General features: G+C 29.2%; 1 protein-coding gene across 1 annotated transcript; it reads right to left on the reverse strand.

The window, feature by feature from the left end:
- Nucleotides 1–2,763: 2,763 nt before the first annotated feature.
- Nucleotides 2,764–4,495, reverse strand: LOC112708435 (probable 2' cyclic ADP-D-ribose synthase BdTIR). The gene is made up of 3 exons (XM_025760588.3): nucleotides 4,052–4,495; nucleotides 3,254–3,455; nucleotides 2,764–2,960 (listed from the first exon to the last, which is right to left on the reverse strand). Exons 1-3 carry the CDS (start codon nucleotides 4,374–4,376, stop codon nucleotides 2,837–2,839), a joined length of 651 nt encoding a protein of 216 aa, XP_025616373.1. The 5' UTR covers nucleotides 4,377–4,495; the 3' UTR covers nucleotides 2,764–2,836.
- Between the last annotated feature and the right edge of the window lie 12,697 nt (nucleotides 4,496–17,192).

Consider the following 17,192-nt stretch of genomic DNA (forward strand, 5'->3'; position numbering starts at 1 on the left):
ACACTATAAGAGAAGTGGAGGATAGCGGCCAGAAATTAGCGTCCGTATTTGAAGTCGTCGCAAATTGGTAGAGTCGCGTCGGTTTTGAGCTGTAGTTTGGCTTTAGTTGCAGTACTGTGTTGGATAGCAATTGTTCAGTAAAAATCGCTGCAATTCAATTGTTTTGGGTATATATAGTGAAGAATTAGCAGATTTCCTTCTTTGGTTCCTCTGGCAAATACAAACGGGAGCAGCGGCATGAAACACACCTCCGCGCACGAATCCTTGCCACCGTGTACCTCCGCTCGTCAATACCAGTTGCATCACGCTTCTCCTTGCTGATGGGTCCATCGCCAATCTGCTCCCTGCTTCTTTTGGCCTCGTCCTTAGGTCTACTCAGCTTCTTGGTTCAGATTATTGGTATCCAAAAAATTCGTCTTTCAATTTTGTTCTATTTTCTTTTTTATTTTCTTGATTGGATTTTAGAATTGTTCATTAAAAAGAGAATTTTCAAGATTACAAGCATAAAGGTGCTCTATGAGCCCCCCAAATCTTGTTAACCCTAACCTTTACTCCATAAGCTTCGATTGGCGCTGTTTTTGCTGGCCCTGATCCCAAAGTGGTGCTCTCCTGCTTCCTCTCTTCAGCCAAATATGCTCTATCCATAGTTCGAATTTGTTATAGTTACACAAACTTCTTGCCACAGCTGCATGAGCTTCTTGCAAAAAAAATAAATTTTTTTTCTAAAATCATTCTAGAATAATTTCAGAAAAAAAAGTTTTTTTTTAATAAAATCAGTTTTATTTAGATTTAAACCAAGCCAAATCACATAAGCTTGTTTATTTAAAATGATTTGGTTAAGTTCAGTTTGGTTATATATATATTTTTAACACTACTCCTACTTCTCACTATTAACGAACTAGATCAAGTCTAATGGGTTACATGATGTTAACGGAAAATCAAGCTAATAATAAGTTCAATCCTTCCTTTTTCAGTCTATATCCTAACTCTGTTCACAAGTATAAATTAAACTAAAACTTAAGTAATTGAAAACCTAATCTATATGCGTAGTTTTTAAATTTAGAAGAAATTCTCTCACATTTCTTGTAATTTTATGCTTATGCTTTTTCCCCAAAATATTTTCACATCCAATAAAAATTCGAAGAAGTAAAATATTTGAAAAACAACTTTTTCTTAACCAACTTTGAACTTTCTATTTTCCTCTCTCTTTCTCATCTCTTAACTGTTGGCTTAAAGGAAATTGTCTTTGAAAATTTTTATTGGTTGATCAAAAAGGTTAGTTTCCTAGTTGGACACACGTGGTAAAATGGATTGAACTAAAATGTGAGGATATATATTGATAAGAATGCGACTAATAGAAAAATGGTAATATTATGCGACTTACTATAAAAATTAATTCTGATAAAATTGATGTTGAAAATACTTTATTACGTGGCAAATAATTTGCTAGTTATTTTTTAAGAGGTTCTTTAACCAAGCTTGTCAAGCAAGAAATGATTAAGTTGATGATGAAAAGTCGTACGAACAGAGAAGCGAAGAAGGATTGATGAATCTTATTAACAATAATGAGAATGAAGCAAATTAAGTGTGTAATGAATAGCCAGCTTACAAAGCATACTATATATATATACTGCAAGTAGCGAGCTGCTATGCTAATTATAGAAAATATCTATAACTGATCTAACTTCCTTATAACTAACTAACTATAACAAACCTTTTCTTTAATCACACTTTTATGCTATGATGCATAGACACTGACACAGACACAGATACACACAAGACATGCCGACGTGCAAATTTTAAAAGGTTATAAGACACGAGACATGTAAAATATAAAATATTTTTAGATAAATCGTAAAGATATTTTGATATTTTATTGATATTATAATATAAATTAATTTTTTAACTATTTTTAACATTTTATTTTAATTATATCAAGTATTAAAAATATTTTTTATTTTAATAAATAATAATATATACTATACCTAAATTTATTTTAAAAATATATATTAAGAATAAGATTGGACACACCGATACGTGATGGTATTTAGGTGTGTCCAAGCGTGTCTCGAAAAGAATTTTTTATTTTTTATTAAAATACGGTGACACGCGTGTCGGACGAATATAGTGAGTGTCCTATCCAAAATGTGTTCGACACGCGGACACAAAACTCAACAAAGTGTCCATGCTTCGTAGCTTTTATATTTTATCCCTCACAATTATTATATGTATTATTCAATTAAAGAATTAACACTATAAATCTTTAATTAAATTTTATTATAATAAAATCATAATACTGAGAAATAAATTTTTATATATATTATTTTTTATAGTTTATATAAACTGTTTAATTGTGGAAAAATTATTTTAAAATTGAAATTGAAAAAAATATTATGCAAATAAACCTCATTTCTAAATTTAATTCCTAAATTGAAAACAACAACAGCAACAAAATATTCTTCCAAAAAAACAGAAAAAATATATTAATGAAGGAACTAATAATGAGAAGGACTATTAGAAGATAGGCCCTTTTATTTACATTCAACTAATTGATAGGAGTACATCAACATATAAGTACAACAGTAGACACATTAGTAGCAACATATAATGGCAACAATTTACAGAAAAATAAATAAAAGCACCTGAAATTCTGATGAATATGTGCCACTAAAGTTTGTTATATATATCTTGCACTGTATAAATAAAATAATCTAATTAATGTTATTTAATTTATACAGTCTTTAGAGACTTTATTGAAAATAACAAGAATCAAATTAATTAAATGAAGCTATAAACAAATGACATTAAATTATTATTGGGTAATTATATTATGACCCTAAAGAGCAATAATGGGCATGTTCTGATGATGTGCATCTGCACATACATGCTCTTCATTTTCAAGCTCTATCATGCTTCCAATAATGATTTCAGTCGCACTATTCACGATTTCTGATAAGTTCCTGCATTTTCCACAAGGACAAAACTTGTTTCAATTAATTAATTTAAGAAAATAATAATATAATATTATTAACTGCTGAAACACATAGCACAATATAATGTTGTATTGATGATTAATCTTGACCATATATTTCTTTTTTTAATTAATATTTCGTACACCAAACACTCGAATCTTGAGATGTGTATAAAAATACAGTTATAAAATTATCATTAATTAAATAATTATATATTTTTTAATTAAGAAAAAAACACATATACATTTTTATTAAGAATATTAATATTAAAATAACGATACCCTTTTGAGGAATTGTAGGTGAGTCCAACAATATGTTTGGCCTCGTCAAGAGCCCAACGAAACCTGCGAAAATCTTCATGGGACCATTTGCCATTGTTAAGAACACGAAGCTGAGAAGGTTTCACATCGCAGAAGATGGGTATCACCTTCTTCCTACACCCCATTAGAAGCGCTAGCTCGTGTAGGCAAAAGTATGATTCACCTATGTTGCACAAACACCAATTCCAGTCAAATAATTTGCTCAAATTATTTTTCAAACAATTTTATATCCAATATTTTAGTCATTAATAAATTTATATATTTTTAAAAGTCTTTGAGAATTATTCTCCTTGTATAGATTGGTTCTTTCGTTCTTTTTCAATCAAATTAATATGTGTTATATATATGAATTTCTAATAAATTTTATTATAAGATAATCAAATGTTAAAAAAATACACTCTAAAATAAATTAGCTCCCTTAAAAATAATGCAGAAGTTAATTTATTTGACGAAAATAATTTTGAAAGACTTTTAGAAAAAAAATTGTTAAGGAGCAAGATGTCTGATTTATACTTTTTTAAAAATTAATTTGAATATATATTTGAAATATTTAATTAATTTTGTATTGAATATTTTAGACGAGTTATATGAAAATAAGATGAAAATTTAGGTGTAATTGATTTCATGTCAAGTTGACAATTGACAATTGTTAAATAAAAATTTAGTCAAATAAGTCAAATCATCTAATCGCTTTCAATGATTAACTTGAGGCGAAGTCGAAGCATCTGAGTTTTCATATGAAAATAAATAAGGACTCACAATAACGAGGAGAGAAGACGGCAACACCGATCTTGCATTCGAGAACTCCTCTATTTATCTTATCAAAGAGTTTGTCCCCTGGCTTCATGTTTTTGTTGTCCAAGAAAGGGTTGAAGCCGTTCCTCCTTAGGTGATCGTAGAGTAACGAAGCCACTGTTTTCTTGGTGTCCCTGCACCTATGGTTCAGGAACACGTCACATGGCTCCGTTACTCGCCTTCTTGTTGTTGTTATTGTTGCTGCCTCAATCTTTGTCATTTCATATATTTGCCTTTGTTGGGTAAAGAATCTGCGTTGCAACAAGTTCGCTGCCATAACACGTTGCATGCTGCTTAATAATAATGCTTAACTAATTTCTTGATAATTAAAGAAGAAAGAAAATAATAAATGGAAGATAGCTAGGTTTTTTTTTTTTGAAATTTTTCTATATATGCTATGAATGTGATGATTGTGAAATGGAGTTGTAACAATGGTTTTGATGCCTTTTTATAGTTGCGGTAGATGAATTTGTTGTGTGTTTTCTTTATTTATTTATTTATTTAAACTTGTCTCTTAGCTTGGTGCGTTGTTCAATGTTGGATTGATTTTGAAAGCGAGTATAAATGGAAAATAAAGCATTGAAATTCAAAGACTTGTAAAGGATCTTTTGTTAGACTGTGGAAGTGGGGCTAATCAGTAATTTTGACTCACTCTAGGCTCTATACTAATTAAGGAGTATACCCCTTCAAACACGTCGTGGACTTCTCTTTCTGTATGTGTCTCCAAATCAGTCAGGAATAGAACAACTTAATTAATTATAAATATAGTAATTAATTTTATTTATTTATAATTTAAAATATTGGTTATTAAATATTTCACCACATTCAAATTAGGAGAAGATACGTTCAGTATCATTGTAACGTGAATCACAGAAATTGATTCAATTAGCTTCCGTTTTTTCACTCTCTTTCTCTCTCCAAATGCCTAAAATACGATAAATCAGAAAACAGATTCAGAACCATCCAATTTACAAAAAAAAGAAGCATCCTAATGCCTAACATAAACACCATTTACGTAGAAATTTTGGATTCCCCAAAAATATTTGACTGATTTTTTAGTGGAACCATCTTGATTCCTAGTATTATTGATTTCAATTTTATTCTTTTATTCAAATTTTATTAATAGTTAACTTTTTTTATTAGTAGTTAATGTTTAATTATATATATATACAAAAATGTGAGAATGAAATGGAAACAATCTAGAATTGTTAGGGTCACATAATATAGAAACAATTCAAAAACACTAGGGTAAAAGGTTAATCTTACTTCCTTAGCTTTCTTCTTTTCATCTAGGATTAGAAGTGAGGCAAACTTGTTTGAGAATTAGATCAACTCAACTTATTATTAATAGTAGTTTCATAAGTTAAATTTGATTGAGTTAATTATTGGTTTTACATAGAGACTGATTCAATTATAATTATATATATTTATTAAATATTAATACTTACTTATTTTATACTTTTAATTTATATGACATGCATGTTTATTAAATATATAAAGATAAAATGTCTTTTATTTATGTCATATCTAAATCATAATGCTTTTATCTATTTATTGTAGTCTAAATGATTGATAAATGAGAATACATATATATACGTATTACTATATATAGACTATGCTACATGTACACTAAAATCAGTTACTAATATAAAATATATATTAGAATATAAATATATATTAAAAATAAATTAAATTATATATATATATATATATATATATATATAATATAAGTCTAATTTGATTGTTTATGGTAGAAGAATGTAACATACTTGTATTTATCTTTTCATATATATATATATATATATATATATATATATATATATATATATATATATATATATATATATATAATTGTCTTATATATATATATATATATATGATTGATAATGTTGTTTATTATATAAAAGTGATCATTTATATAAATAATGTATCTACTATTTATGTAAGTTCATGAATTTAGGTGAATTGAACTTAATTAAATTGTTTTGAGTTAAGTTGTGAACTAAAATTAAGTTTGATTTAACGGGACTCGACTTAGTAAAATATATAAAAATTAAATCCTTTACAAAATCAAAGTCTTATTTTGTAAATAATAATCATTTCTCCCTTTATAAAAAGTAAAAAAAAAAGTAAGAATACACAATTAAAAGTTTTCAAATGCTTTTATGAAATATGAAGCACGAAGTTGATTGCTTTGATTTTTGAACAACATAGAAAAAGGTACCTTGTCCGTATTATGGGTTGGACTTCCATTAATATTATATTATTATATTCTAACAATTTGAGACAAAGAGACACCATCTACTGTGCTATGTCCCCTTCTTTTTCTTCTCATCTTCAAAGCAATTTCGTTTTGTCTGCGCCAACAAGCTACTACTGCTTTTTTTTTTTTTTTGTTAAAATTGAGAAGAACAATCTATGCCCAATTATGATCGGAATATGCTTTATGATGTGTTGAATTAGAATTTACATGAATCACTATTTTGTATTGGCAATTTCGGATGCCATTCGAGTTAAATTAAACTACGTTGCTTGGTAACAATCAAGTAATTAAGTTTAAATAAAGGGTTTCATTCCACTTAATTAATTTATATCGATAATTTTTAATCTAATGATAAGCACTCAATACAACTCACGATATTAAAGTCAATGTTATGGGTTTGCTTCTTAAATAAAGGGAAAGTAAAGAGAAAAAATTTAAGAGTTTCAATGGATAAACTCCATTTTATTATTTTAAATTGTGTTAAAAATATAAAATTTATTCACTAATTTATATCATTTTGTTTAATTAATTGAGTTTATCGACTCTGTTTACTTCTGATAAAGTTGCATGTGAAAACATATTTTTTGTATTTCTAATTATTAATTTTTTAATATCTTTTTATGTCATTTAGCCGTGATAAATTTTTTAAGTGTAGGTGTATCAAGAGCTTCAAAAAATCGAAAAGAATATAGTAAATAAATGAATTCAAAAAGCAATTTAGAATAGAAACTATGTGACAACTCACTTAAACGAAATTTTTTTTACTTAAGCAAAATTCTCGCATGAGCAATATAACCAAGAATTCATCTCATTCTTAAATATTCCATACTAAATAAAGAAGGTTTATATTTTTTGTGTTAATATACATTTTTTTTCGAAATATAATAATATTTATCTTTAGTATCGTCCAAAATTATTCATTTTTCAAATAGTAACAAAATTCATAAACAAAGTCAAATCCTATGTCTTTTAGTTTACCTCTCCTCTAAGTTAAACCCTCATAAAATCAAATTGGCATGCTCTTAGCTAGCAAAATTCTTAATCTAAACAAGAAGAATAAAAATAAAAAATAAAAACTTAAATCAAAAGGTAAAATTTCTTATTTTAAAAAAATAAAAAAATTAATAATCACAAATGAAAAGGTGAGATTTTTTATTTTAAAAATAAAAAATTAATAAACACAAATAAGAGGGTGAGTTTTTTTGTTAGGAGTGACAAAATAGATCGAATTTTCTGTGTCTATCAGTCAAAAAAGGTGAGTCAGACTAAAATTTGAAACTCGCCAATTAAAAAAAAGGTCATCAAATCGGTATCATCAAATTCACAGATTTTGACAAAACAAGACAGACTAGTCTGCCAGGCTAAAATATATTTTCTTCTTTTTTATATAAAAGAGTAATTGTAACAAAAATATATACAAAAATTGATAATTATATAATTTTCAAACACACTTCTTTCACTTTTTTATTTTTATTTTTGTTATTAACTTGAGTTTTTTTGTTTTACCCTTTTGTATATGTGCTCAAATTATGTGACTTATTTCTTAAAATAAAAATGATTCTATTAACAGATATCATTGAATATTGTTGTGAATTATTCTATTGAAGTTGAAAATCTAAAAAAAATGGGAAAAATTATGTTATAGTTTAACTATTTTTTTATTTATATTTAATTTTTAAATATCAAATTTTTAGATTAATTTTAATTAACTTTATTAATTAAAAAAATTGACTAACTTATAGATTCGTCAATCCGTTATAAAATAAAACGAATTAGCATTTTAAATCTATTTTATTTGGCAGGATAGAATAAGCTATTTGTTCTATCATCGGTATTTTTTGAACATCACATTTAATTTCTAACTTCTCTAAAATATACACTCTTTCTCGAACATATAAACATTTTTCAGTATTTCTTTATGGTAATAAAATTAATTTATGACAAAATAAAGTATTTTTTTTTGTATTCCGAAGTTCCTAGCTGCCCATTTAAACATCTTTCAAATTTAATGAAAAAAATGAGTAAAGTTTAAAATTTTAATTTAATTACTGTTATAAAATTAATGTATAAATTAGATATAAATATATAGACACTAATGGTTTTGGTCTATAAATAACATTGTTGTTATAAGAATGGGCGAGGTATCATAAAAAGTTGATTAATGAACAATTAACTCATCAAGATTCAAGATCAACCTTAAATATTTGTTAATGGGTTTGCTTCCACACACAGATTTTGGCAAATTACTCGCTCCATGGCTTCTTCCGTTTGACTGTTTGAATAATAGAAAAGTTTTCAAGTCATAAATCCACAATTTTCCCTTCAATTTAATTGATTGAAGAATAATTCTAGTATTCTACATCAAAATATTCTATGTATGAGACAAACCAATATTTAAGCATGTGATTTCTTTTATAAAGGTATTTCAACTTTATATGTGGGTTAATAATGCATGTCACACGGAGCATCTTTTTACTTGGATACTGTACTATTAGTATGATTCCTTTGAAATATACTTTGACTCTGTGAATAGACTATTAATAAACAATTAAAGCATTAATTACTACTTGGGTCTTTCTCCATAATTATGATATTAGACGAGATTTGTTAAACTTGTTAGATTATGCATCATATATATATTAGCATTAATGTCACTTACCGTAACACTATACTTTTCGTGTCTCGGTAGTTTAAGACTTTGGGTACCTTTTATTTTCCTTTGAATTTGATTACAAGTTTTGTTAATTAATTAAGAGTTATGTATGATTTTAGTTTTTAAGGTATGGTTAAATTTTTTTTATTTTCAACTTTTTTTTATATATAAAATCGTTCTTAAAATTTTGTAAGTAAAAAAAGATTGGAGACGAAAAAATTTTAGAGACTAAAATAATATTTAACCCATTAATTAATTAGTGTTTACGGTACTTGTAAGGGAAAAAAAGTACTTACTAAAAAATTAATTCTTTACTAAGTGACCACTTCTAAAATTTTTATTTTTCAATAATATTCAAGGTCTTAAAAACTAATTCAAATCGACCGATTGAACTACGAACGGATGAGAATAACGGTTTGGACATAAGCCAAAATAAAAAAATTTAAAAATCAACGTTGGACTTTTAAATTGGTCAAAAACCGATCAGTTGAATCGAATCAGGACTCGACCAGTTTTTTAAATTTTATAAAAAACGCCACCGTTTTGTTAGCTGATGCCCTAAGCTCCTAACCATTGCCTAACCCAGCAACCCTAACTCTACACAACGGCATCGCACATACTCCCTTCCATCACCCTCGAGCTCGTCCTTTCTCTCACCGCCAGCAAGTTCATTCCCTCACTCTTGTCCAACTGCCGGATTGCTCCTTTCGCTGTCGCAAGTTGGAGCTTCGAAACCACTGTCGCCATCGTGTAGCTTTGTTCCACCATCATACAGCTACCATTTCAGCTTTGGAAGCACCGTCGCTGGGCTCGCCTCCTGCCTCCATCGCGTAGTTCTATTTCATCGTTGCTGGCGCCATTTCTGTTCCACTGGTCAGCGATGTTTCCTCTCTTGCTCAGGATTTGCTCTGCTCTATTCTAGGCTTCTAGATTGCTTTGTTCTTGGAATTTGATTTTATTTTTTGTTAGGATTGGTGATCTGAATCTTTTACTTAGAAATTATTTTTTTGTACTTTAATTTTCAAGTTGCTTGATGCTTCATTTGAGAAAATTGTAAATTTTGGTTTAAGCTGTGATTGAAGGTTCTTTGGTTTGGGTATTCTATCTTCACTTTGCTGGAAGCTTAGATTTTAATTCTTTGAGATAAATTATTGTTTTCAACAATGGTGAATTTTAGATATTTTTTTAGTTGCTTGATTTTATATGTTTCTATTGGTGTTGTTGTGATTTAAATGTTCTTTTGATTCTTTCTTTTTTTTTTTTAAATGGCCAGTCAGTACTTGTTTGATTGGCTTTTCTCAATGATTATATTTGATGGTAAATTTTAAATTGATAACTCTATTACTGTTTTACTGTCTGTTTCTGTAGTTAAATTTTATTAAAATTTTTTAAATTTGTACTGCCTATGTTACTTATTTACTGTTTCTTCGTTGCTTTTTTTTGTTGTTAATCATTCTGATGAGCTTTGTTAAAAACTTAAAATTGAGTTAAAAATTGTTAATCTTTCTTCATTTTTATTTCACCGTTCTAACTTTTGTTCTTATTAAAAAATTTACAATTGGTGATTTTTTGATTTATTATATACTTCATGTTTTTATTATTCTGTTCTTATGAAGAAAAATTTGCAATTAGTGATTGTATGATTCATGTTTTGATTGTTTTGTTGCATAAAAAATTTTTTGTTTTCATTATTTTGTTCATTGTTTGGTTGCATTGTCCCTATTCTCAATCTCTGTCGACTCGCTGCCCTTCTTCCGTGTTGGATTCTTTTTGTTTCAAGTTCTGTTGTATTTTTGTTTAGGCTCTATTATGTGTTTATTGTGCAACACTATCATTTTTTGTTTTACTTTTTGATTCACCTACATTAAGACAATATTCTCTATTTTTAACTTATTCATTATAATTCAATCCAACTATTTTTTATCGAAGTATAATTATGTCAATTGTCAATAAATTTGTAGCAAATTTTTGTATATTTTGATGATTATTTACATTTAATTGGTGATATTTTATGTAAGATTTTAAATTTAAAAAATATTTTAAGATGTTTATTTATAATTTATTTATGATTTTATTATTAAACGATTTTTTCAGTTGAACTACAGTTAGACCGGTTGAATCAATAAATTAAAAAATCAGTGACTAGAACAGTTCAATAATTTGTTCGATTTTCAGAACCTTGGTAATATTTATCTACTTAGCAAATCAATATAATTTTTTTTTTCTTTTCACTCATACCCCTTGTGAGTGAATATAAGTGAATTAGTTAGTCTCTATTAGTTATCATTGTTGTTACACTATAGGTAATTTCACTATATATGTTGCATTACTCCATTACCCATTACAGGTACTACAATCACAATGTATGAGTTTCAGTTTCACTTCCGTGTCTCAAGTCTTCTTCTCTAATTCTATTTTCTGCGTCAGTGAATGAGAACACTCTCATGCTTCCAATTCTTTACTCTATCTCAATTGTTGTTATGGTATCTAGAGTCTGAGATCCTGCTTCTTTTCAAATTATGATTCCTCTTTCATTTTCTTTCAAATTTTGCCCTAATTTACCCCAATTTTTGCCCTAATTTTTTTTCCTCTTGTCTCTGTTCTTTCCCCCCTTTTTTTTTCCTTTCTTGATTTCTTTAATTTGGTGTTCCATAATGTCAATTACTCTATCAGAATCTTCAACCAAGAGATCGATCTCCCTAAATTTTGAGAAGTTGGATCACAACAACGATAATACATGGAGACATCAAGCTTTGCTTACAATTCAGAATTCAAATCTTGAAGATCACTTGTACCAAACCAAAATTCCACAACAATACGAAGATGCTGCCAAGAAGACTAAAACAGAAACTGAAGCCTTCAAACAATGGTGGTTAGATGATCTTACTTTATCAACTTGGGTTCTTGCATCAGCCACAAAGTCCGTCAAGAACAAGATCCTTCAGCGCCATCAATTTTATGAAATTTGGAATGCACTTAAGTCTATTTTGCTGAGACCTCTACCACAAGAATTCAAATCTTAAAAGCTCAACTGAAATAAGTAAGAAAAACTGGATTGATACCAGATTATCTCTCAAAAATCCAAGATCTTGTTGACTTTCTACAATCCATTGGATATCAGATTCAACAAGATGACCATATCTCAGCAATTCTTAATGGTTTACTTGAGGAGTATACCGTCTTTCTTACTTCTATAACGTCAAAATTATCAACCTACAATGTGCCTGAAGTTGAGTTTTTCCTCAAAACCTATAATGGTATGTTAAAAAGATACAAGAAACCACAAGGTGGCATCCCCATGGCAAATCTAGCACAAGCATCATCACTGTATACCATTCAATCTCAGAAAGGCTCTTTTATTTGAAGAAGAAGAGGGGAAAGATTTGGAAGAAGAGGTTGTTTTTCTAATTAAAGTAATCGACCTCAGTGTCAACTTTGTGGTCACCAAGGCCATGTGGTTCAAACTTGCTTCCATAGAGTCGATCCTAACTTTCAAGCTTATGGAAATAGCTCACAATCACCACAATCCACATTCCCTTACTCTAACACACAACCACCACCACCATCATCATAGTTTCATCATCCAAGAGCTTATTTCTCAAATCCTTAGAATTATCAAGAATCTGTATGGTACCCAAATTCAAGAGCAAGTCACCATGTCACACCAGATTCACTCAACTTGCTGAATTCCAACTCTTCAATTCCAGATTCTGATCAATTGTTTGTAGGTAATAGCCAAGGTACGAAAATTCTATCTCAAGGAACTTCAATTCTTTGTGATAAAGACGGTGAAATCAAGTTTCTTTTAAACAAATTACTTCATGTCTTTGAAATCACACAGAATTTATTAAGTGTATCTCAATTTGCTTTAGATAACCATGTCTATTTTGAATTTTGGCCTTATGATTGTATTGTTCCTGATCAAGACTCTCAAGAATTTTTCTCCAAGGCAAAGCTAGAAATGGCATATACTCTTTTAAAAATTTGTTTGTTCCTGTGCCTAATAAGTCCTCAATGCATAGTTCTTTGAATAATTCTGTTTTTTGTAAGCATAGTATTACAAATTCTTCTATTAAGAAAGCATTTGTAGCTCAAAGCAACAAAAATGTAACCCTTGACCTTTGGTATAAACGCTTGGGTCACAGTTTAATAAAAACTGTACTTTCTATCTTGAAAACATGGAGAGTTTCTGCTCAATTTGATTCTAATTTTGTTCAAATATGTGAATATTATGCTATGAAAAAAATGCATCAGTTGCCTTTTGTAAAATCTGAATCAGTCTATAAAGCCCCATTAGACCTTGCTTTTGTTGATATTTGGGGGCATACCTCTATAATGTCTAGAAATAGATATAGATACTACATCTCATTTGTGGATGCTCATACAAAATACATAACTGTTTTCTTACTAATTGATAAATCTCAGTCACTACAAGTATTGAAAAATTATAAAGTGTTTATGAAAACTCAAACAAAATTGAAGATTAAGGCTTTGCAAATTGATAGAGGTATGAAATTCATGTCACACTCCTTCACTCAATTTTTAACTGAACATGGTATTATGCATAGAATCTCATGCCCCTATACACATCAACAACAAGGTAGTGTAAAGAGAAGACCTAGGCATATAACTGAAGTAGGATTGTCACTTTTGGCTATTGCTGCATTAGCAATATTATTTTGGAAAGACTCCTTTACATCGGCAGTATATATCATCAATAGAATACAAAATTCTACATTAGAAAATAAATCACCTTTTGAAACTTTATTTGGAAAATTACCAGATTATAAGGACTTTAAAATACTTGGATGTGCTTGCTTTCCTTATTTAAGATCTTTTAACAAAGTAAATTTTGCATTCAAATAAAAAGAGTGCTTATTTCTTGACTATGATAGTAACTACAAAGATTATAAGTGCATGATTAAAGCTGAAAAATTCTCTATTCGAGACATGTGATATTTGATGAAACTGAATTTTCTTACAATTTTCTATTTTACAATAAAAATATAGTAGTGAACCAGGATACAGTTAAAAATCTGCCAACTTTTACATTCAACATTTCACCCAAGACTTCTAACCCTCCCTAAACTCTACCTCCTCTACATATCTTAGATTCTCCCTCATCGACTACTTGCCTTGACACTCAAATCACTGAGCATACCTCTTCTAGTACTAGCCTCAATCAAAATCCTTCCATCCCAATTTCAGGCCTTGAAATCTGTCCACCTTTTGAAAATGCTACAAACACTAGTTCTACTACATCTTCTAATACTCACAATATGCTCACAAGATAAAAAATCAGAAACAATAGACCTTAAGCATTAGCTATAACTTCAGTAGAACCTTATGATTTGATTAACAATACACCAAAGAATGTTAAACAAGCTTTTCAGTGTTTAAACTAAAAAAATGAAATGGATGCTAAAATTTAGGCTTTAGTAAAATGTAACACCTAGGATTTAGTTGAACCACTAAAGCATAAAACTGTTATTGATTCTAAATGGGTATTTGCTATAAAAAGAGATTAGTTAGGCAACATCATTAGGTACAAAACCAGGTTAGCTGCGAAGGATTTTTTGCAAGTTAAAGGCATAGATTACAGCCAAGTATACAGTCCAGTTGTGAAACCTACTACTGTGAGGATTGTAATTACTATAGCTCTATCACGTGGATGGACACTAAGACAATTTGATTTTGATAATGCCTTTCTAAATGGTATTCTTAAAGAAGAGGTATACATGTCTCCATCAGCAGGTTATCAATTTAAAAATGCATCACATGTTTGTAAGTTGAATAAAGCAATCTATGGATTGAAGTAAGCTCTAAGAGCTTGGTTCAATACATTGATTGCTATGTTATTACAATTTGGTTTCACCAGAACCAAAAGTAATATTTCATTGTTTGTTAAACACACTAGTACATCTACCACCTTTCTCTTAGCCTATGTAGATGACATTGTTGTCACTGAAAGTGATACTGGTGAAATAGACAAACTTATCTCTGATCTCAATAAAATATTTCTGCTTAAAGATATTGGAAAACTCAGTTATTTTTTTGGGTTAGAATTCTCTTATTTAACAGATGGATCTATTCTAGTTTCTCAACAAAAATATGCTTGAGATATGTTACAAAAAGCCAAAACAGACACTGCAAATTCAATGCCTACTCTTATGGTCTCAGCCTTAAAGCTTACATTAAACGGTGATGAGCATTTTGAAGATCCAAAATTGTATAGAGAGATTGTTGGATCACTTTAGTATTTGACTATTTCAAGACCAGATCTTGCTTTCTCTATGAACAAAGTCTCTCAATACATGCACTCTCCAACAATAGAGAACTGAAAAGCTGTCAAACGCATCCTCAGATATATTGCAGGTACAGTATCAGCAGGCATTAAATTTCAAAAATGTGCTAACTTGAGATTATTTGCATTCGCAGATGCAGGCGGGGCAGGGGATTTGGAGGGCAAAAAATTAATTACTGGCTATTGTGTATACTTAGAAAGCAATTTGGTATCATGGAGAAGCAATAAATAAGCCAAAGTTAGTCGCAAGAGCACTGAGGCAGAGTATAGGAGCATGGCAGCATCTCCGTCAGAACTAGTGTCTATATAGCAGCTTTTAAAGGAGCTTCGAATTCCACAACCAATGGCACCTACTATTTACTGTGATAATCAAAGTGCTTGCTCATTAGCTGCTAACCCGGTCCTTCATACTAGGTGCAAACACATGAAAATTGACCTTTACTGCCTAAGAGAGATGGTGAATCAAAAGCAACTCTATGTCCTCCATATACCCTCTATAGATCAGATTGGGAATATTTTCACCAAATCCCTCTCATCACCTCTATTTTACAAATATCGAGACAAGCTTAGAATGGTTCTTCAACTCACTACTAAGTCTGAGGGGGTTGTGAGTGAATATAAGTGAATTAGTTACTCTCTATTGGTTTTGATTGTTGTTACACTATAGGTAATTTTACTATATATGTTGTATTACTCCATTACCCAGTACAAATGCTACAATCACAATGTATGAGTTTCTGTTTCACTTTCGTGTCTCAAGTCTTCTTCTCTAATTTTATTTTCTGTGTCAGTGAATGAGAACACTCTCATGCTTCCAATTATTTACTCTATCTCAATTGTTGTTACCCCTTAATAATAAACAATGCAAAGTATATATGGATAAAATTGTTGCGATAAAGATGGATGTGGATATCCATTAATATTTGGATGGCTCAATTTCTCAAGAAGGAGAATGCTTAAGTTTTCAAATGGATTACATTAATAAAGATTAAAAATGAGAAACTTAGTACAATTATAAATAAGAGGTTAAGCCTCACACTATATACACAACAAAAAAATATATAAAATATCTCTTTATACGCCGCAATATATAATTAGTCAATATATATGAATCATCTCTATTATGTTGAGATATTAATATTGGTGAATATTAATATGAGGGTCCTCTATTTATACTTCTTTATTTATATTCATTTCTTTTTTTATTTATTTATTTTACAACAAGTTATCAGTACGAGATTCTGTCAAAATTTAGGAAGACTCAGGTAATAAATTTTTATTATGTCAAAACTCTCTCATCTTGAATTTAATTCTCTTGATATATCTGAAAATAACTACTTATCATGGATATTAGATGCCGAAATTTATCTTGATTCAATAAATCTTAAAGATACCATTAAGGTTGAAAATAAAGCATCACATAAGGATAAAGACAAAGCCATGATCTTCCTTCATGGCCATCTTGACAAAGAATTAAAAAATAAATATCTCACACTAAAAGATCTAGCAGATCTGTGAAAGAATCTTGAAAAAAGGTATAATTATTAAAAGATAGTGATACTTTTTCAAGCCCAATATGACTGACTTGCGTCTACATGATTTTAAATTCATAAATGAATAAAATTCAACAATGTTCCAAATTACCTCATGAATGAAATTATGTGGGGACAAGATAACTGATAATGACATGTTAGAAAAAACTTTCTCTACCTTCCATGTCTCGAATATGCTCCTGCAGTAGCAGTATCGAAAAAAAGAATTTAAAAAATATTATGACCTAATTTTTTGCCTTCTTATTGCTGAATGTAACAATGAATTGCTTTTAAGAAATCATGAAGGGTGTCCAACTGGTACCGCCTCATTTTTTGAAGTAAATGTGGCAAAT

Source organism: Arachis hypogaea, chromosome 8 (assembly GCF_003086295.3).
Source record: "Arachis hypogaea cultivar Tifrunner chromosome 8, arahy.Tifrunner.gnm2.J5K5, whole genome shotgun sequence".
Lineage (NCBI taxonomy): Eukaryota > Viridiplantae > Streptophyta > Magnoliopsida > Fabales > Fabaceae > Arachis > Arachis hypogaea.

Coding starts and splice junctions, on each gene's coding strand:
- LOC112708435 (XM_025760588.3), bottom strand. CDS start 4,376: ATGCAACGTGTTATGGCAGCGAACTTGTTGCAACGCAGATTCTTTACC. Junction 3,456..4,051: donor CGTCTTCTCTCCTCGTTATT/GTGAGTCCTTAT, acceptor TGTGCAACATAG/GTGAATCATACTTTTGCCTA. Junction 2,961..3,253: donor ACCTACAATTCCTCAAAAGG/GTATCGTTATTT, acceptor TGGAAAATGCAG/GAACTTATCAGAAATCGTGA.